We start from the raw sequence: 19,328 nt of genomic DNA on the forward strand, positions 1-19,328 counted from the left end.
CAGTATTTATGTGGTTGGTCCAGTTTAGTTTCTCATCAATAGTAACTCCAAGGATTTTGATGGCGAGGGATTATGGTATTAATTATTGCAATGCCATTGAATGTCAAGGGGTGATGGTTAGAGTCTGTCATGTTAGTCACAGCCATAGAAATATTCAGCAGAGATGAAGGCCCTTCAACCCATTGCATCTGTACTGATCAAAAACAGCCACCTAAATACTGTAATCCCATTTTCCAGCGCTTGGCCCATAGCCTTGTATGCCTTGATGTCACAAGTGTGCATCTAAATAGTTCTTAAATGTTATGACAGTTTCTGCCTCTGCCACTCTTACACGCAGTGAGTTCCAGGTTCCCTACATGCTCTGGGTGAAAAATCTTTTCCTTATATCTCCTCTAACCTTTCTGCTCCATACTTTAAATTTATGCAGTGGGTCATTCATCCCTCCATCAAAGCTAAAAGTACCTTCCTGGCTACACAATGTGTGCCCCTCATAATGTTATACATAACAATCAGGTACCCTCAATATTTGAGCAAGGACTGTCTAAGTATCTGTGGGATCCCAAACGATACTGAAAATTGTGCAATCATCATCAAACATCCCCACCTCTAAAATTATAATCAAGGAAGGTCATTGAAGCAGCTGAAGATAGCTGGACCAAAGAAACTAGGAATTCCCTGGAGTTGAGATGACTGACCTCTAACAACAACTGACATCTTTTTGCAAAAGTGGACATGCTCTCATTTTCCCAAATGATGTTCCTAATTTTTCTCTCTTAATCTGTCTGTATCTTTTCGCTGATTATGTGTCTTGTCTTGACAACTTACTTTCTGACCTATCTTGGTGGCTTCTGCAAATTTAACCTCCTACCAGCTATACAAAAGCCTTGTTCGGCCACATCTGGAGTATTGTGTCCAGTTCTGGTTGGCTCATTACAGGAAAGATGTGGAAGCGTTGGAAAAGGTGCAGGGGAGATTTACCAGGATGTTGCCTGGAATGGAGGGAAGGTCTTATGGGGAAAGGTTGAGACGGCTAGGGCTTTTCTCTTTAGAACAGTGAAGGATGAGAGGTGACTTGATAGAGGTGTACAAAATGACCAGAGGTATAGATAGCATAGACAGCCAGTGACTTTTTCCTAGGGTGGAGGTAGCTATTACAAGGGGACATAGTTTTAAAGTGGGTGCAGGAAGATATCAGGGAGACGTCAGAGGTAGGCTCTTTACTCAGAGTGGTCAGGGCGTGGAATGCATTGCTGGAGAGGGTAGTGGAGTCAGCCTCATTAGGGGCATTAAAGTGGCTACTAGATAGGCATATGGATGATAGTATAAGGTAGGGGTGGAGGTTAGATAGACCTTAGGATTAGGGTAAAAGTTTGGCACAACATTGAATCCACTGATGGGGATCGAACCCCATCATATTGACACCCATATGATCTGTACCAGCCATCTATCCAATGGAGCTAAGCATTGCGTTTACAACACCACCCCACCCCCTAACCACCACCACCACGACTCCCATTGCAATATGCACTTTTACAGTTGTTATGGACTGGACCAAACTCCTTCAAAACATGTTGGGGCGATGGCCTAGACCTTAACTTTTTCTCCCTTTAAAGATAAGTGCCAGGCATTGCATTCCAGATATAATTTGATTAGCCAAGTTATCAAGCTTGAAGGAAAATACAGTTTACTTATACACTATAGTTAAAATACAGACAAAATAAAAGTAAAAGAGTTGGCTTAACTGTCCCTCTATCAAAATACTTAACGAAAAATGAACTACTTATTTGCCGTTCCGATGTGATAACACCCCTCAAGCACACATTGGCCCCACCCATTCAGGCGGCTTCTATTGTTGCAACTTAAAATTTAAAAAAAAATCCTAAGGTCTCGCAAGCTGATAATTGCTTAGAACAGACTGCTCAGTATCTCTGCCTCAACCTCTCTTCGTAAGAAAAAATACCAGGACAATATACAAGTCTTAAAGCTATAGCATTGTCATATCTTCTCCCTTAAAGAACCATCACTATACAAAGATGGCTTAATTTTTAAAAAACCATTAGTCCTAAACTACATTACATATGTATTGCATTGACTCTTAAGCATGTAAATATTCACTAATTCAATCCATTTCAGTCCGTGTTTATCCCCCCCCCCCCCCCCCCCCCGGCACTGAATGCCTCCATCTTCCTTTAAAGTTGCACTCACTGGCAATTATGTTGTCTCGTCATGCAATGTGGCTCAGTGGTTAGCACTGCAGCCTCACATCACCAGGGACCCAGGTTCAATTCCAGCCTTGGGTGACTGTCTGTGTAGAGTTTGTACATTCTCTCCATGTCTGCGTGGGTTTCCTCTGGGTGCTCTGGTTTCCTCCCACAGTCCAAAGATGTACAGACTAAGTGGATTGGACATGCAAAATTGCTCATAGTGTTCAGGGAGATGTAGATTAGGCGGGTTATAGGGGATGGGTCTGGGTGGGATATTCTGAGGTTCGATATGGACTTGTTGGGCTGAAGGGCCTGTTTCCACACTGTAGGGATTCTAATTCTAATTTTAATTTTCAAATTGAATGGCTGCAATAATAAACTCTATTTCAACAGGACAGTATTTTTGTCCTTAATTTTTTATAAATACTTTAAGGAGTTATGATCAGTGTGTACAATTGTCTCAGACCCATTACTGGCACAATCAATGTTGCAACGCCAACATCAAATTCAAATTTCCCTTCTCAATTGTGGAATATTTCTGTTGATGATTATTCAGGTGGAAATGGTTTGAATTAGTGAATGACTCTTAAGCATGTAATCAATGCAATACATATGTAAAGTAGTGTAAGACTAAGTGTTTTTAAAAAATTAAACCATCCTTGTATATTGATGGTTCTTTTTTAAGGGGAAAGGAGTGACAATACTATAGCTTTAATATTTGTATGTTGTCCTGGTATTTTTTACAAAGAGTGGTTGAGGCAGAGATGCCCAATAGTTTTTTTTTAATCTTTTCATCACCTTCTAACAAGGCTACAGGCCTCACAAGCTGTTTACTTCTTTGGCTTAAAGCAGCCCGCTCAATACCTCTATCTCAACCTCTTTTCGTAAAAAAAAAACACCAGGACAATGTACATGTCTTAAAGCCATTATATCATGACAAGTCATATCAAAATCTGGAGAAATAGATGGTAATCATCAATGATCCAGTTTCTTTCCATCACATGGTTGACCATGAAACATTCCTGTTCTCACTGCCTGCTGTTGCCATTTGTTGGAAGTATTACGAATGCACATGCCTTTGGCCATCATGCCCTGGAATGGAAGACAAACCTGGAGCTTCTAGCTCAGAGAGCAGCAACACTACCGACTATACCACAAGACCTCCTACTACACCTGTTAGGCTATTTTCAGTTTTGGAATGCATTCTACAACTTAAAACATTGTTTTCAGTGGCAAGTGCATGATCCCAAGCCTGAGATGGTGCTCTTGGGTTGACAAATTAAATTGGAAATCGGAAAATCAGACACAGTGTACTCACAATGTCAGGGACCCGGCTTCGATTCCACCCTTGAGTGACTGTCTGTGTGGAGTTTGCACATTCTCCCTGTGTCTGCATGGGTTTCCTCTGGGTGCTCTGGTTTCCTCCCGCAGTCCAAAGATGTGCAGGCTAGGTGGATTGGCCATGCTAAATTGTCCATCGTGTTCAGGAATGCATAGATTAGCTGGGTTATGGAGGATGGGTCGGGGTCGGATGCTGTGATGGTTAGTGTGGACTTGTTGGGCTGAAGGGCCTGTTTCCACACTGTAGGGATTCTATGAAATTCACCTATGAAATTACTAGTAGTCAATTAGTTAATAGCACCAAAGGGTTATCAGAATTCTGTGTTTAAGTTATCTTAACTTTGTTTCAGATATTACAGCTCTGCTTCTTACTGATGTGCTGATTTTCCTGCAGGAGAAAGACCAAAAGTATACTTTTGCAACTGTGGTGAGTTCAACTTATTTTATCTCAAATGTCTTTAAATTTGACTTGCCATGTGAAAAGTGACCATTTCTCTCTGGTTACTATTGATCTTTCATTGAAGTTACAGTGTGAAATCAAGAGAACTAGTTTGGGAGTTCTATTCGCTAGTTTTTTTAATAGTGCAATGCAGTAAGTCTGCACATTCAATATACCATCTGCTTCTAATACCAATAGTAGAATTTGATGTAGTAGAATAGAATTTGAATCCATACATGTTTACTGTATTTCTGTATTGAACAGCACCATGGAAATACACTTATGTGGCTTCACTCCTACTAACTTGGCCACTGTCATGCATCCCTATAATGACTTCACAGTTCTGCTGAAATAAGGAAATGAAAGCGTTATAATGAGCAATCACCAAATACATATCCTTTTCTCTGACTTTGCTCACAAAGTCCATAAGCATAGGTTTTGGTTCCATTGGTAAGATGATGATATCCGGTACTGGCAGCTCTCTCCCAATTCCCTCATCTGGAACAGTTTTACTGCGTGTTTGGCTTCAATTTTCAGATGAACCATTACTTTCTTAACTGAATACTGGGAAGGTGATAACTATGAGTTTTAGTACTTGGCCCTAATCTGTTTTCTCCACATTGACTCGATCCTTGCTTGGCCTTTCACTCAGCTTCAACTCTGGCATCTGCTTTGATCTTGAGCTTTGTTTAAAAACCAGTATTCTGTCTGGATCTATGACTGTATAATTCCATCCCCAAAATCTCAATTCCTATAGATTTTCTCCACATAAACATTTCTTGGGGCTTTTGTTAGCTCCAACTCTAATTCTAATACTTTACTTACCAACCTTCTTCAGACCATAGGGCATAAATTCAAACCTGTAGTATATGTCGTACATTTTCCGAGAGCTATACAGCATGGAGGCAGACGCTTCAGTCCAACTCGGCTGCACTGACAAATATCCTAAACTGATCAAGTTCCATTTTCCAGGATTTGGCCCATATCCCGTTAAACCCTTCGTATTCAAATATGGGAGGGGGAGTGGAAATGGTTCGCTACTGGGAGGTGCAGTTGTTTATTGCGAACCAAGCAGAGGTGTTCTGCAAAGCGGTCCCCAAGCCTCCGCTTGGTTTCCCCAATGTAGAGGAAGCCACACCGGGTACAATGGATACAGTATACCACATTGGCGCGAACCATTTCCACTCCCCCTCCCATTCTTTAGATGACATGTCCATCATGGGCCTCCTGCAGTGCCACAATGATGCCACCCGAAGGTTGCAGGAACAGCAACTCGTATTCCGCTTGGGAACCCTGCAGCCCAATGGTATCAATGTGGACTTCACCAGCTTCAAAATCTCCCCTTCCCCCACCGCATCCCAAAACCAGCCCAGTTCGTCCCCTCCCGCCACTGCACCACACAACCAGCCCAGCTCTTACCCTCCACCCACTGCATCCCAAAACCAGTCCAACCTGTCTCTGCCTCCCTAACCTGTTCTTCCTCTCACCCATCCCTTGCTCCCACCCCAAGCCGCACCTCCATCTCCTACCTACTAACCTCATCCCACCTCCTTGACCTGTCTGTTTTCCCTGGACTGACCTATCCCCTCCCTGCCTCCCCACCTATACTCTCCTTTCCACCTATCTTCTCTCCATCTTCGGTCCGCCTCCCCCTCTCTCCCTATTTATTCCAGAACCCTCACCCCATCCCCCTCTCTGATGAAGGGTCTAGGCCTGAAATGTCAGCTTTTGTGCTCCTGAGATGGTGCTTGGCCTGCTGTGTTATTCCAGCCTCACATTTTATTATCTTGGATTCTCCAGCATCTGCAGTTCCCATTATCACCTGGTCACAGCCTGCAGTTTGAGAAACAGCACTTTACCTCCACCCTCTGTCTCCTGCATTCAAGTCAATTTTGTATCCAATTGCCTAGCTCCTCCTGGATTCCATTTGATCTGACCTTGCTAATTAGTCTACCATGCGGAACCTTATTGAATGCCTTGCTGAAGTTCATATCGACAATGTCTTATGCTCTGCCTTCTTCAATCTTTTTTGTCACCTTTTCAAAAAACTCAACGAAGTTAGTAAGACTTGATTTCGCGTGCACAAGGCCATAGTGACTGTCATCAGTTCTTATCTTTCCGATGCATGTAAATCCTGTCCGTCAAAATCCCCTCCAATAATTTACCCACCACTGATGACAGGCTCACTGATCTATAGTTCCCTGGCTTTTCCTTACCACGTTTTTAAAATAATGGCACCACGTTAATGACTCTCCAGTCTTCTGGCACCCTTACTCGTGGCTGTCAGCAAGGGGTCCAGAAATCTCTTCCCTAACTGCCCACAAAGTTCTGGGATACACCTGCTCAGGTCCCAGAGGTTTACCTACCCTTGTGCATTTTTAGCACCTCCAGGACCTTCTCTTCAGGATACTTTTCAAGACATCACTATTTATTTCACCAAGTTCCTCTGTCAGAAGGTTATGGATTCTAGATCAAGTTCAGAGATTTGAATACAAAACTTAGGCTGACAGTTTATTGTGGTACAGAGGAAGCGCTGTACTTTTGAAGGTATTACCTTTAAGATAAGTCAGTAAATCTAGGCTCTGTTTGCCCCCTCGGGTGAATTTTTTTAAAAATAGCTCTATTTAATAAAGAGCTCTCCCTGACCAGTGTTTTACCCTTAACCAATATCACAAAAGCAGTTACTCCCTTGGTCATTATTACATTTGTAGGCTTCAGACTTCTGTTTCCACTGTATCCACCATTGGTGTTAGAGATTTCTGCTGCCTACAGCCTGATTTTGAGAACTTACCCTTAAGTCCCCTCATCCTCACTCTTCTTTCAAAGACTTTCTTGTTTTTCATCTATTTTCTCAGATTTTTTTCACCCAATTTAAAATTGTTCAGTAAGTGTGATTATGCATGTGATATATCATTTTTAACCTATAGATTTTAATTGTAAGAGGAGAAATAATTTGTATTCTGATACTTTTGTTTTTATTTAATAGCTACAAATGTTTGACATTCTTTCATGTAACTTTAAGAGTACAAGACATGCATAAGACTAAACTAAATGGCATTATTGGTTTTGTTTGTTCATTTGTTTGTCATCTTGTATTGTTCACATCAGGACCAGAAGCCTGCAGTTATTTTGCTGCAGAAATTAATTGTCCGAGAAGTAGCCAATGAAGAACGAGGAATGTTCTTAATTAGTGCTTCATCTGCTGGACCTGAAATGTATGAAATGCATACAAACTCAAAAGAGGACAGGAACAACTGGATGAGACTGATTCGAATGGCAGTAGAGAGGTACTGAAACACTGTCCCATCTCAGAAACAATAACTGGGTTAAAGAATGGAAATTACTCAAATGGATACAGTTTTTTGTAACTTATTGTTTCTGTTGTGGGTGTTCTCATGTTTAATGCACCAATATTTTATTCAGTTTATTTTCTATTACAAATGATGCATACTGTACCTGGAAGGACACTACTTACTTCAAGCACTGATTGTGAGCAACAGCTAACAGAGATGCCAGTTTAAAAAAAGAATTAAAATAGTAATTATTAAAGATGAATTAGATAGATAAATGCAGTCTCGAGAGTTGATGAGGAGCAAGTATCCGTGCTGGCAGATATTTTCTCGGGTTCAACCAAATCAGTTGCTTCCTTTTGTGATCTGGACATCTCTCTTTAATTGTTGACACACCATTCCCCAAGTCTATTAATACAATGAGAAGTAACAATAACATTTTTTTCACAATCTGGACAAGGTATTCAATGTCTTTTGTATTTGCATTTCTTCAGTTTCTGTGAAGGCAGACCATGTGGATCCTTGTTGTCATGAAGTTTGATGAAAAATGCTAAGCTGCTTTATTTCCTATCCATTCGACATATAGGGCAGAATTATAACTAGATTCACACATTCTTACCAAAATAATTTATCTTTGCCTCTTAATAATAAGAATGATGGAAGGACCATAGTACCTCTCTTCAGTAATTCAGCTTAGAATTATTGAATGATATGGTGCCAAAGGAGATCATTGTAACTGTGTGGTACTTTGGTGATGCTAGCTCACTATTCCTGCCCTTTCAGAAATCCAGTAAATATTTTCTCATGTTTTTTTGAATTCCCCTTTAAAGGTGATCATTGAACCTACTTCCATCATTTCTTTAGGCAGATATTTCTAGTACATCATACTGTGACTTGCTGTGATACTTCATACTTCATATCGTCTCTGGTTCACCTATGTCTTCTAATTACATTTTCTTCTGACTTTCTCCAAGTTTAGCAAGTAAAGGGGAAGGCAAATGGAATGGTGACCTTTATTTCAAAGGAAATGGAGCATAAATGTGGGGACGTCATGCTAAAATTGTCAAAACGTTAGTCAGACCACAGTTGGAATACTGTGAACAGTTTTGGGCTCCTTATCTAGGAAAAGTGATACTGGCATTAGAGGCATTCCAGAGAAGGTTCACGAAGCTGACCCCAGGTATGGAGGGACTGTCTTATGAGGGTGGCATGGGGGTAGATATTGGCAGAGACAGGTTGTTTTCCCCATGTGGGAAAGTCTAGAAGCAGAGGACATGACAGAATAAGCGGCCACCTAGATCATAGGGTCATGGAGCCATACAGCACAGAAACAGACCCTTTGGCCCAACTTGTACATGCCAAACAGGGTTCCTAAATTGAACTAGTTCCAGCTGCCTGCATTTGGCCCATTAGCCCTGTAAACCTTTCCTATCCATGTACCTGTCCAAATGTCTTTTAGTTGTTGTAATTGTACATGCCTCGACCACTTCTTCTGACAGCTCATTCCACTACATGCCACCCTCTGGTGAAAAAAAATTGCCCTCTGGCCCCTTTTAAACCTTTCCCCTCTTATCTTAAACCAATGCGCTCTAGTTTTGGACCCCCCTACCTTAGGGAGAAGAGCTTGGCTATTCATCTTATGATTACCCCTCATGATTTTATAAACCTCTATAAGGTCACCGCTTAGCCTCCTATGCTCCAGGGGAAAAACCCCAACTTCTCCAGCCTCTCCTTATAACTCAAACCTTCTAGTCTTGGTTGCATCCGTGTAAATCTTTTTTTGCATCCTTTCTAGTTTAATAACATCCTTCCTATAACAGGGTCATCAGAACTCAAATGTGGCTTTACCAATGTCCTGTATGGCTGTAACATGATGTCCCAACTCCTGTACTCAGTGCAATGCTCAGTGAAGGCAATTGTGCCAAATGCCGCCCTCACCATCCTGTCTACCTGTGATGTCACTTTCAAGGAACTACACACTTGCACCCATAGGTCCCTCTGTTCGACAACACTCTCCAGGGCCCTATCAGTGACTGTGTAAGTCCTGCCTTGGTTTGTTGTACCAAAATGAAACACCTCTCATTTATCTATATTAAACTCTAGCTCACTGGCCCAGTTGATCAAGATCCCGATGTACTCTTAGATAACCTTTTTCACTGTCCACTGTACCACCAATTTTGGTGTCATCTCCAAAATGACTAATCATGCCTCCTATAGTCTCATTCAAATCGTTTAAATAAATGACGAACACCAGTGGACCCAGCACCAATCTTTGCCGCACACTGCTGGTTACAGGCCTCTGCTTTGAACAGCAACCATCCACAATTATCCTGTCTCCTACCGTTAAGATAATTTTGTATCCATTGGGCTAGTACTTCCTAGATTTCATGTGATCTAACAATACAATTCTACCATGTGGAACCTTGTTGAAGGCCTTGCTAAATGCTTAAAGCCGTGCTGACTATCCTTGCTCAGTCCTTGATTAAAACAGTTAAGCCAGAGTTGAAGAGGAAGTTGTTCTGTCGAAGAGTGGTTAACCTGTGGAATTTTTTTACACAATGGGCCATGGAGCTGGGTTGTTAAGTATATTCAAGGCTGAGAATTTTTTAATACTCAGATTTTTAATTGGTAAGGGAGTGAAGTGTTATGGGGAAATTATAAGAAAGTGGAGTTGATCAGCCATGATCTCATTGAATGGCAAGCAAACCTGTTGGGTTGAATAGCCTACTCCTGGTTCTGCATCTAATTCTCTTTTTCAAACGCACTTATGATTTTGAGCACTTTTCCAAATAGAGAACATTACAAGATTAGATAAAGAACAAACCCAGCTTCTCCAAAATCTCCACACAACTGAAGTCCCTCATGCCTGGTACCATTTCAGTAAATCTCTTCATACGATGATGATAATGTCATGGAATGTCATGAAGAAATGTTTCAAGTCTCTAATAGGAGAGTTTTGTTATCCTGCCCTTGTGTACTATAAATTTTAGTTTCCAGTTAGAAACTAAGCTGTGATCTTGTGTGGGTCTTGTTGGATGTGTGCACAATGCTTTTTTGTGAGTGGAATGGCAATTGGAACTGAACACTGTGCAGTCTTCAATGAACATCATTGTATTCAGATGTGAAGTGTGTTAGAATACCCTGATTAGTAAAAGATACCATGTAAAGCCATGACTTTCATTTCTGCCTTTGTTGTTTTTGGTAGTTGTGGAAGAGTACCTAGGTGGATGTGTGACAACGTAAGGCTTCAGTTACCTCCTTCAATAGAAAGCTGAATAAAACAGCAGTTGTGATACCTGAAACAGATTTGTTAAGTAAAGATTGAAAACACTTGTGGCCTTTGCTGCCATTAATGGTGATGATTGAGTATTCTTTGTGGTCTTTGTAGAGTTGACAACATAGATCATTGTTAAACAATGAACCTGTGTTGCTTCATACGCAGCCTATCTGATGTGTGCCTGTTGTCTGAGATAGCTTGTCTGCAATGTTTTACTTGTTTATTTGCAATTCATTCAAAAAAGTCCTGTGCTGGTGCAGAGTGGCACCTGGCATTGGCCATTGTTTGCAAGCTGGTGCAAGAAACCTCATTACTTATGGCTGTCGGTTCTGTGATTACCATTTATTACCCTTGGTGTACAGGAAGACTTCAAAATCCTGAATCCTAGGCTGACTACAACCAGCTGCGACCGACAATTCAGTGTCCCTTTTCTTTTGAACTCTTCCTTTTGTAAACCTGCAAAAAGTTTTTATGAATGACTTTTCATAATGATTTCACAAGGAAGAGAGGCTTGTTGGTATTCTTGTTCATTTCCAGGGATTCATTTTTGAATATGAAGAATCCACAGGGCAAGACTGAATATGACAAATACTTCATTAGCCTTGACTCGCCCACATTAGTGCACAACCTCAGGTAGCACACCATTAACACTCTTCCCCCCCAAATGGACTCTTGGACCTGAGTTTGCTTCTAGACCAGGGCACTGATTCCCCAGAACATTATCTTGGTTTCTGGATTAACAGTCCAGCGATGATACCATTTAGCTATCGCCTCCTGATTTAGGCCGATCCTATACCACCACAGGAACTTGAATTTGAAATTTTGACTCTTTAAAATAGTTTGCTGCTTGTCTTATTTTTACAGACAATGCCATACCTGTGAAACTTGAATATCTTCTAAATCTATTGCTACATTTTTCCTGCTGCTCTGGGTTTGGTCCAATTGTTTATATTTCCTCTCTTTCCCTCTACTGATTTCCCTCTCCATTCTTTCCTTTCCTGTCATTCAGTTCTGTCACCTTCAATTTTTTGTCCTTTTGAATACTTTGCCCACTAATCTGTATACTGTACATCACTAAGCCTCAGTATTGCAAATGTCATTTGAAGTTGAATCCACCTCATAAGCACAAGTCTTCCTTTTGGTGTATCTCCTTGTATTTCTGCTGAGGGACAATCAATGAATCAAGACTGCAAATTGCGAATCATAATTTCATTTGTCTTATTCTTCTATTTCCTGGATCAGTTAACCTCATCGGTCTCCTCTCCATTCCACTCACCTCGCAGTCATCTCCCCATGAACTCTGTCAGCACACCAACAATCCACATTTTTCCTCCAGAAATTTCCATTCACGAGCAAACAACCTCAGCCATCTACAACCAGGGACAAATGCATTGTTTGTGAATGATGATAATTGCTCCTTTCTGAAGGCCCCTCACCCAGTTTTAATTTCTGCTACCTGCCTAAACTGCAGCAATGGCGTCATGGCATATTAGGTCTCTGGTCAGACCCCCTAACCCCACGTATGACCTATTCCTTGGAGCAAACATTTCATCTGAGTCCACTTCTCTCATTACTCCTTCGGAAGGATATATTTCTAATGTTCCCTGAAAGCCAAAGTCTGTTACTGAGATATCCTCGTTTCTTTCCTCCTACAGCTTGTGCTTTGAATGTCTCAATTTTTCTAAATGATTTTCATCTTAACGATTTTGCTGCTTTGTTTATGTTTTATGTTTTCATTTTCTTCCCTAAACTCACCCTTCAATTAAACTCTCACCTGATTACCTTCCATCGTTCTATTTTCCATGTAGTCTCTACTCCTATTGTCTTCATTGCTGATTGGGTAATCTCAAACCATCTCCTCATGCTGCTTCTCAGCCATATCTCCCAACTATTGTAATTCCTGCTTGCTTATCCATACCTGGAGAAAGAAATTCTCCAAGTTGCTTGAAACTTCCAAACAACTGCACAATTGTTAACCGTTGACCCTGCATTCATCATGGCGCTTCAGCAGCCTTCATTGCTGATCTTGTCTCTTTAATGAGCATGTTCCCTGCCACTGTTTCTATCTTGGTCATTTATTTTATAATTCATTTATTTCATTTCATTTTTTCATATTTCAATATTTCATTTATTTTCATTTTCAGCCTTAAGTCTGAAATGGACAGATGTGATCGTGTCTGGTGTACCTATCAATGATGAAACCTGTCACACTTAAGTGCTTTTGTCTGATAAACTGATCCAGGATCAGGTTCAAGAGAGAAGCTAATCCTTGTCTCCTTTCAGCACTACCAAATGTCTCTTTATATCTGCTCTATAAATGGCTGTTATTATTGATCACTCTTAAGAAATGTGTATTAGAACAATTTAAATTTAGCAGGTAAATTGACAACATGATATACACATCAATCTCTGTGACATACCGTTTTCTAAACCCGTAAGTTGCTTTACTCGTTAAAACTGCTTCCTTTTGATGCTTTCTGTCCAATCACATGCCAAAGTATTCAGTGGGTTTTAACTTGACATAGTCATCTCTACATACTGCAAATCTGAAGGTACTAAAGAATAGGCAGTTGCTGCCTTATTTCGACTATAGCCCCAAAACATTATAGGCATAAAATTGTCAATCCTAGACTCCATGAACTATCTTCATTGTGGTTCTAGTCAGTTGAATAATGACTCTCATCTTGCATATCCAGTCATGTTTTATGGTTTGCAGAGCTACATTTGAGTTTTTCTTAAAAGGAGTGTCCTGTGTTTGTCAGATCTGCAAATAAAAGCATGTGAACTGTTTTTGAAATAGCTGTTTTTGTTGTTTGACTCTGCAGCTTATTTTCAAAGAATTCAACATAATTGATTAATTATAGCTCAGAGCTATAGGGCCCTAATGAAGCAGAAGTAATTTTTTTAGCAGTGGAAAGCAGGTGATGAAAAAGAGCAGTAATAAATGAAGTTCCTTTTGTCGTGTTATCTCAAATGATATTGAGGAGAATATTTATTTTTAGATTTGCTAATAAGCTCAAACTGAAAGTCTGGATATTGGAAGTGTTTGCTGGGATAACTATAAATTATCCCAGAAACCATTATAAACCTTTCATTGATTTTTATTAACTACATCTTTTTGAGATTAATAGTACAGTGTAATGTAGATAAGAGTTCTGCAGCATTTCCCATTTGAGCAAACTTGGGGACAGGTTTTGTTCCCCTGCTGAAGCCAGGAATAGTGGTGAGAGCTGAACAAAAGGCCCCTCCAAGCTAATGTTCCATTTCCCTGACTCCATCCCACCTCTCTGCCATCTCTGTGACAGTGGGAAGGGCACAGCATGATTTCCAACTCATGAGCAGCAGGTAGAACACACTGCTCCTCAAAAACATATGGATGCAAATTACAGAAGGTCAGCTGGGATTTTCCACTCAGCCTGTAAAGTCCTGAAGGCAACGGCTACCAGCTTTATTGCCTGGAGGTGACATCCTGAAGACAGAAAATGAGATCAATTTTCCAACTTTTGAGATGCTTTCCATCCTTGACGACTGCAGCAATATAACCAAAGGCAAGACTATGGGGAGGGCTTCCTCTCACAGGTGTGACATGGCTGCGTGATCCATTTTTAATTAAACTTTAAATATGTTGGAGAGAGGGCACCTCCATCTTAAAATACTTTCTCCCTTAATTAAATGACTTACTGATTTCTGTTCATAGAGGGAAGTTGCTGGTGATGGTGTTCCCATGTATCTGCTGTCCTTGTCTTTCTGGATGGTAGTGATCGTGAGCTTTGATGCTGCCTGAGGATTCTTGATTAATTTCTGCATTGTATTGTGTAGATGGAACATGCTCCCGCCAATGAGTTTTGGTGGTGCAGGGATGCGTGCAGTATCTGTCAATTGAGCTGCTTTCCACATGGTGTCAAGCTTCTGGAGTGTGGTTCGAGATGCACTTATCCAGCTAAGTGGGGAGTATTCCATCACATGCCTGATATAGATGGTGAACAGGCTTTGGGGAATCAGGCAGTGAGTTATTCACCGCAGCATTCCTAGGGTTTGACCTGCTTTCATAGCCACAATACTTATATGGATAGTAGAAGTTCATGTGCTTTCAATGCTAACGCCCAAGATGTTGATGGTGAGGGGCTTGGCGACAAAAATGCCATTGAATGTCTTGTTGGAAGTACTCATTTCCTGGTACTTAACTGGCACAAACGTTATTTGCCATTTGTCAGCCCATGCCTTGACAGTGTCCAGATATTGCTGCACTTGGACATAGACATCTTCAGTATCTGAGGAGTCTTGAATGGCGCTGAACATTGTGCAATCACTGGCGAACACCACCACTTCTGACCTTTGAATGGATGGTCATTGATGAAGCAGCTGAAGATGATTGGACCTGGAACATTACTCTGAGGAACTCTTGCAGAAATGACTGCCAGCAACCACAGTTCCATTAATCTATGCAAGGTATGACTCTAACCAGTGGGGCAGTCTCCCCTTGATACTCATTGACTCCAATTTTGCTAGTGCTCCTTGATTTACACTTGGTCAAATGGGGGCTAGGTGTCAAGGACTGTCATTCTCACTTGACCTCTGGAGTTCAGCTGTTTTGTCCATGTTTGAACAAAAGCCATAGATGAAGCCTGGAACTGTATGGCCCTGGCAAAATTCAAAATGAGAAACAGTGAGCAGGTTATTATGATGCAATTGCTGCTTTATATTATGATTGATGACTCCTTCTATCACTTTAATGATAATTTAGATGAGAATGATCGGTGGTAATTGACTGAGTTGAATATCTCCTGTGTTTTGTGTAAAGATCATATTTAGGCAATTTTCCATGTTATTTGGTAGATGCCAGTGTTGTAACTCTACTGGAACAGCTTGATTGGTGGGAAGCAGGAGAGATCAATAAGTTCTGAAGCACAAGTCTTCAGTACTGTTACCAGATTGTAGTCTCTGCAGCATCCATTGCCTTCAGCCATTTCTTGATATAATATGAAGTGAATCAAATCGTCTGAAGACTAGAACCAATGATGCTGAGAACTTTTGGAGGAGGTTGAGATGGTGCATCCTTGCAGACCTTAATGCTTCCTCCAAGAGGCATTCAATGTGGAGGAATTACCAATGCATCAACCAGGGGTGATGGCATGTAATATTTAGCAGAACGTTTTCTTGACCCTGTTTGAGCTAGGTCCTGAATCAATGTTACGGGCTCTCAGGGCAACTTGTTCCCAACTGTATTCCCCCCTCCACTGGATCTGTTCCATTGTTGAGATAGGACAGACCCAGAATGTTGATGGTGTTCTCTATCAGGTATCATTCTGTGTATTAGACTGTTGTCTGTGAGATCTCTGTCCCAATTTTGGCACAAGGTTGAAAGGATTGACTTTGGCCATGTCATTTATGGTGCTCTGTCTGGTTTGATGGCGTTACAGAGGTTGCTTTGCCACTTCAGAGGTTAGTAATAATCAACCACATTGCCATGGGTCTGGAATCGCACGTTACCAAGACCAGGTAAGAGGGTGGTTTGTATGTGGAATGAGCAGGAAGAGGAGGTGGCAGACACAGGTACAGTTACAGTATTTAAAAGACATTTGGTCAGGTACGTGAATGGGAAAGGTTTAGAGGGATACGGGGCAGGAAAATGGAAACAGTTTAGTTTGAGAAACCTGCTCGGCATGGGCAAGTTGGACCAAAGGATCTGTTTCTGTGCTGTGTGACTCTGACATTGTTGGAGATGTCTGCCGTCCTGTCTTGTGTAACAGCCCTGTGTAAGGGCAACTGTACAATGCTGTCTTACACTCAAGAGGACAAGAAACATTGAGTAGAGAGATGCACATGCCCTGGCAGAATGCAACGGCCAATTCCTCCCTTCTTGAGCCACCTGTGGACTTTAGCTTCCTGCAGCCATCTCTGTTCAGCTGTTATCAGTTGGGATGGCCTCTTTTGCGATGCCTGAAGAAAAGAACTCCCTCTGTTTCCAGGACAACCTTCAGGACAGTCTCATGGAGGTGTCGCTAAAGCATGGCACATTATTTGTACAGTCTCAGCAAATCTCCAGGGGTGATTAGGGTTATGAACAGGGGTTGAGTGATGTTGCTGGGTTGCACAGAGTGGAGCGCTGCCCTGTTGGAGACCAGAAGGTCCCTGCAGGGGGCAGAACCTCCAGCCCGTAACATTTTAATGTTTTACCTGTGCATACAGATGTAATAAGCTGAGAATAATGTAATTGCATGAGAGAACCTAATCCCACCACCCCTCTTACAGACACACAATCCAACATTCCACCTCAACATGCATACCTTCTCCCAAGACTGGAAACAGTCAAACTTCTGTTTGCAGTCTGCAAAGAGATAATACTATTGGGGAGGTCAGCCCTAATGTGGTGCTAATCCAATGTTCATGCTGTTGAGAACTATCTGGTGACACCTGCTGGTAAATGCACTTTGTATGAGAACTATGTCAGCTTGGCTCATAGAAAGAAGAAATAGCTTCATTCATAGAGCATTCAGTCCTTTGCATGGATTGGGAAAGAAAATTACAGATTAATGTGAGGATTTTTACATTCAGGCAATTACCTCTCAAGATTTAATAAATTTATAGAGTCCACAGGAGCATGTACGTGCTGTGTTGGAGAATTGGGTAAATATCATTTTTGCTCTTTTATAGCGTTTTGTTTTTGTATATTTCAAGCCATTGTGATGTTGTGCTCAACAATTAATCCATTAAATGGGAAAGTTAGTTTATGATTATTCCTCAGTGGCAAACAGGAAAAACACTTGTGACAACGAGCCAGCAGGGAAACAGGAAAGTGCTCTGCCAATAATGAAAGATAAATGAACTGTTTGGTATACTGACATAATGCAGAATATGATGTTCTTTTGGTTCAGCTGATGCCAAACTGAAAAGTGTATGCATTGGGCCTTAGCAAACTAATATCAATAAATGCAGGAATATCAAATAAATAGAGATAACACGGTGTGAAGCTGGATGAGCACAGCAGGCCAAGCAGCATCAGAGGAGCAGGAATGTTTGACGTTTCAGATCGAGACCCTTCTTCAGAAATGGGGGAGGGGAAGGCGATTCTGAAATAAATAGGGAGAGAGGGGGAGGTGGATAGAAGATGGATAAAGGAGAAGATAGGGTGAGAGGTGACAGACAAGTCAGAGGTGGTGTTAGAGCCAGTGAAGGTGAATGTAAGTGGGGAGATAGAGAGGGGATAGGTCAGTCAAGGGAGGACGGACAGGTCAAGGGGGTGGGATGAGGTTAGTAGGTAGGAGATGGGGGTAGGGCTTGAGGTGGGAGAAATGGTTAGGGAGGCGGGGACTAGCTGGGCTGTTTTTGGGATATGGTCAGGGCAGGGGAGATTTTGAAGCTTGTGAAGTCCACATTGATACCCTTGGGCTGCAGGATCCCCAAGCGAAATATGAGATGCTGTTCCTGCATCTTTCGGGTGGTGTCATTGTGGCAATGCAGGACGCCCAGAATGGACATGTCATCTGAGGATTGCGGGGCGGAGCGAGTTGAAATGGTTTGCCACTGGGAGGTGCAGTTGTTTGTTGCGAACTGAGTGTAGGTGTTCTGCAAAGCGGTCCCCAAGCCTCTGCTTGGTTTCCCCGATATAGAGGAGGCCACAACGGGAACAGCAGATACAGTATATCACATTAACAGATGTGCAGGTGAACATCTGTTTGAGAAAAGTCTCCTTAGGGCCTGGGATGGGGATGAGGGGGATGTATAGGGGCAGGTGTAGCACATGCTTCTGTTGCAGGGAAAAGTACAGGGTGTCATGGGGTTGGAGGGGAGTGTGGAGCGGACAAGGGAGTAATGGAGAGAATGGTCCCTCTGGAAAGCACAAGGGTGGGGAGGGAAAATTGTCTTTGGTGCTGGGGTCGGATTGCAGATGGCAGAAGCATCAAAGGATGATGCATTGGATTTGGAGGTTGGTGGGGTGGTACGTGAGGTTGAGGGAGAATTCTGCTTTGGTTATTGCGGATAGGGGGTGTGAGGGATGAGTTGCGGGAAACGCGGGAGACACGATTGAGGGCATTTTCAATGACTGTGGAGGGGAAGTTGCAGTTCTTGAAAAAAAGAGAACATCTGGGATGTTTGGGAGTGGAATCTTCACCTACCCACTACCTCATCCTACCCCCTTGACCTGTCCGTCCTCCCCAGACTGACCTATCCCTCCCTAACTCCCCACCTACATTGACCTGTTTGTCTCCTCTCACTCTATCTTCTCCCTTATCCATCTTCTATCCACCTCCCCCCCCTCCCTATTTATTTCAGAATGCCCTTCCCCTCCCCCATTTCTGAAGAAGGGTCTCGACCTGAAACGTCAAACTTTCCTGCTCCTCTGATGCTGCTTGGCCTGCTATGTTGATCCAGCTTCACACCGAATTATCTGATTCTCCAGCATCAGCAGTTCCTACTATCTCTGTCACATCAAATAAATATTTGGGTACTATTTTCGTTTTTGGGCAGTATCTGAGATTTTGAGTTCTGATTTGCTAATAACAGCAACAGTAAAGATTTGGAACAAAAACAGAAGTTGCGGGAGTTCTGAGGAAGGGTGACAGGAACTGAAATGTTAACTCTGATTTTTTTTTTCTTCACGGATGCTGCCAGACCTGCTGAGCTTTTCCAGCAACTTCTGCTTTTGTTCCTGATTTGCAGCATCTACAGTTCTTCAGGTTTTTAACAGTAAAGATTTGTTAGATAAACCGTCTTTTTAGCATTTGATCACACAAACACCCTTTTCCCCCTGATTTTGGGAAAAGAAGATTCCCTGA

The 19,328-nt window shown here is 41.9% G+C and overlaps 1 protein-coding gene across 1 annotated transcript in view; it reads left to right on the forward strand.

Annotated features, from left to right (window-relative positions):
• arhgef28a (Rho guanine nucleotide exchange factor (GEF) 28a) overlaps nt 1-19,328 on the forward strand; it is a 410,326-nt gene that overhangs the window by 278,027 nt on the left and 112,971 nt on the right. The window contains exons 30-31 of the mRNA XM_059644799.1: nt 3,896-3,972; nt 7,093-7,271. Of these exons, the coding sequence (XP_059500782.1) occupies nt 3,896-3,972; nt 7,093-7,271 (256 nt within the window). The remainder of the gene's footprint in view (nt 1-3,895; nt 3,973-7,092; nt 7,272-19,328) is intronic.

This window comes from Stegostoma tigrinum, chromosome 3 (genome assembly GCF_030684315.1).
Source record: "Stegostoma tigrinum isolate sSteTig4 chromosome 3, sSteTig4.hap1, whole genome shotgun sequence".
In the NCBI taxonomy this organism is placed as follows: Eukaryota; Metazoa; Chordata; class Chondrichthyes; order Orectolobiformes; family Stegostomatidae; genus Stegostoma; species Stegostoma tigrinum.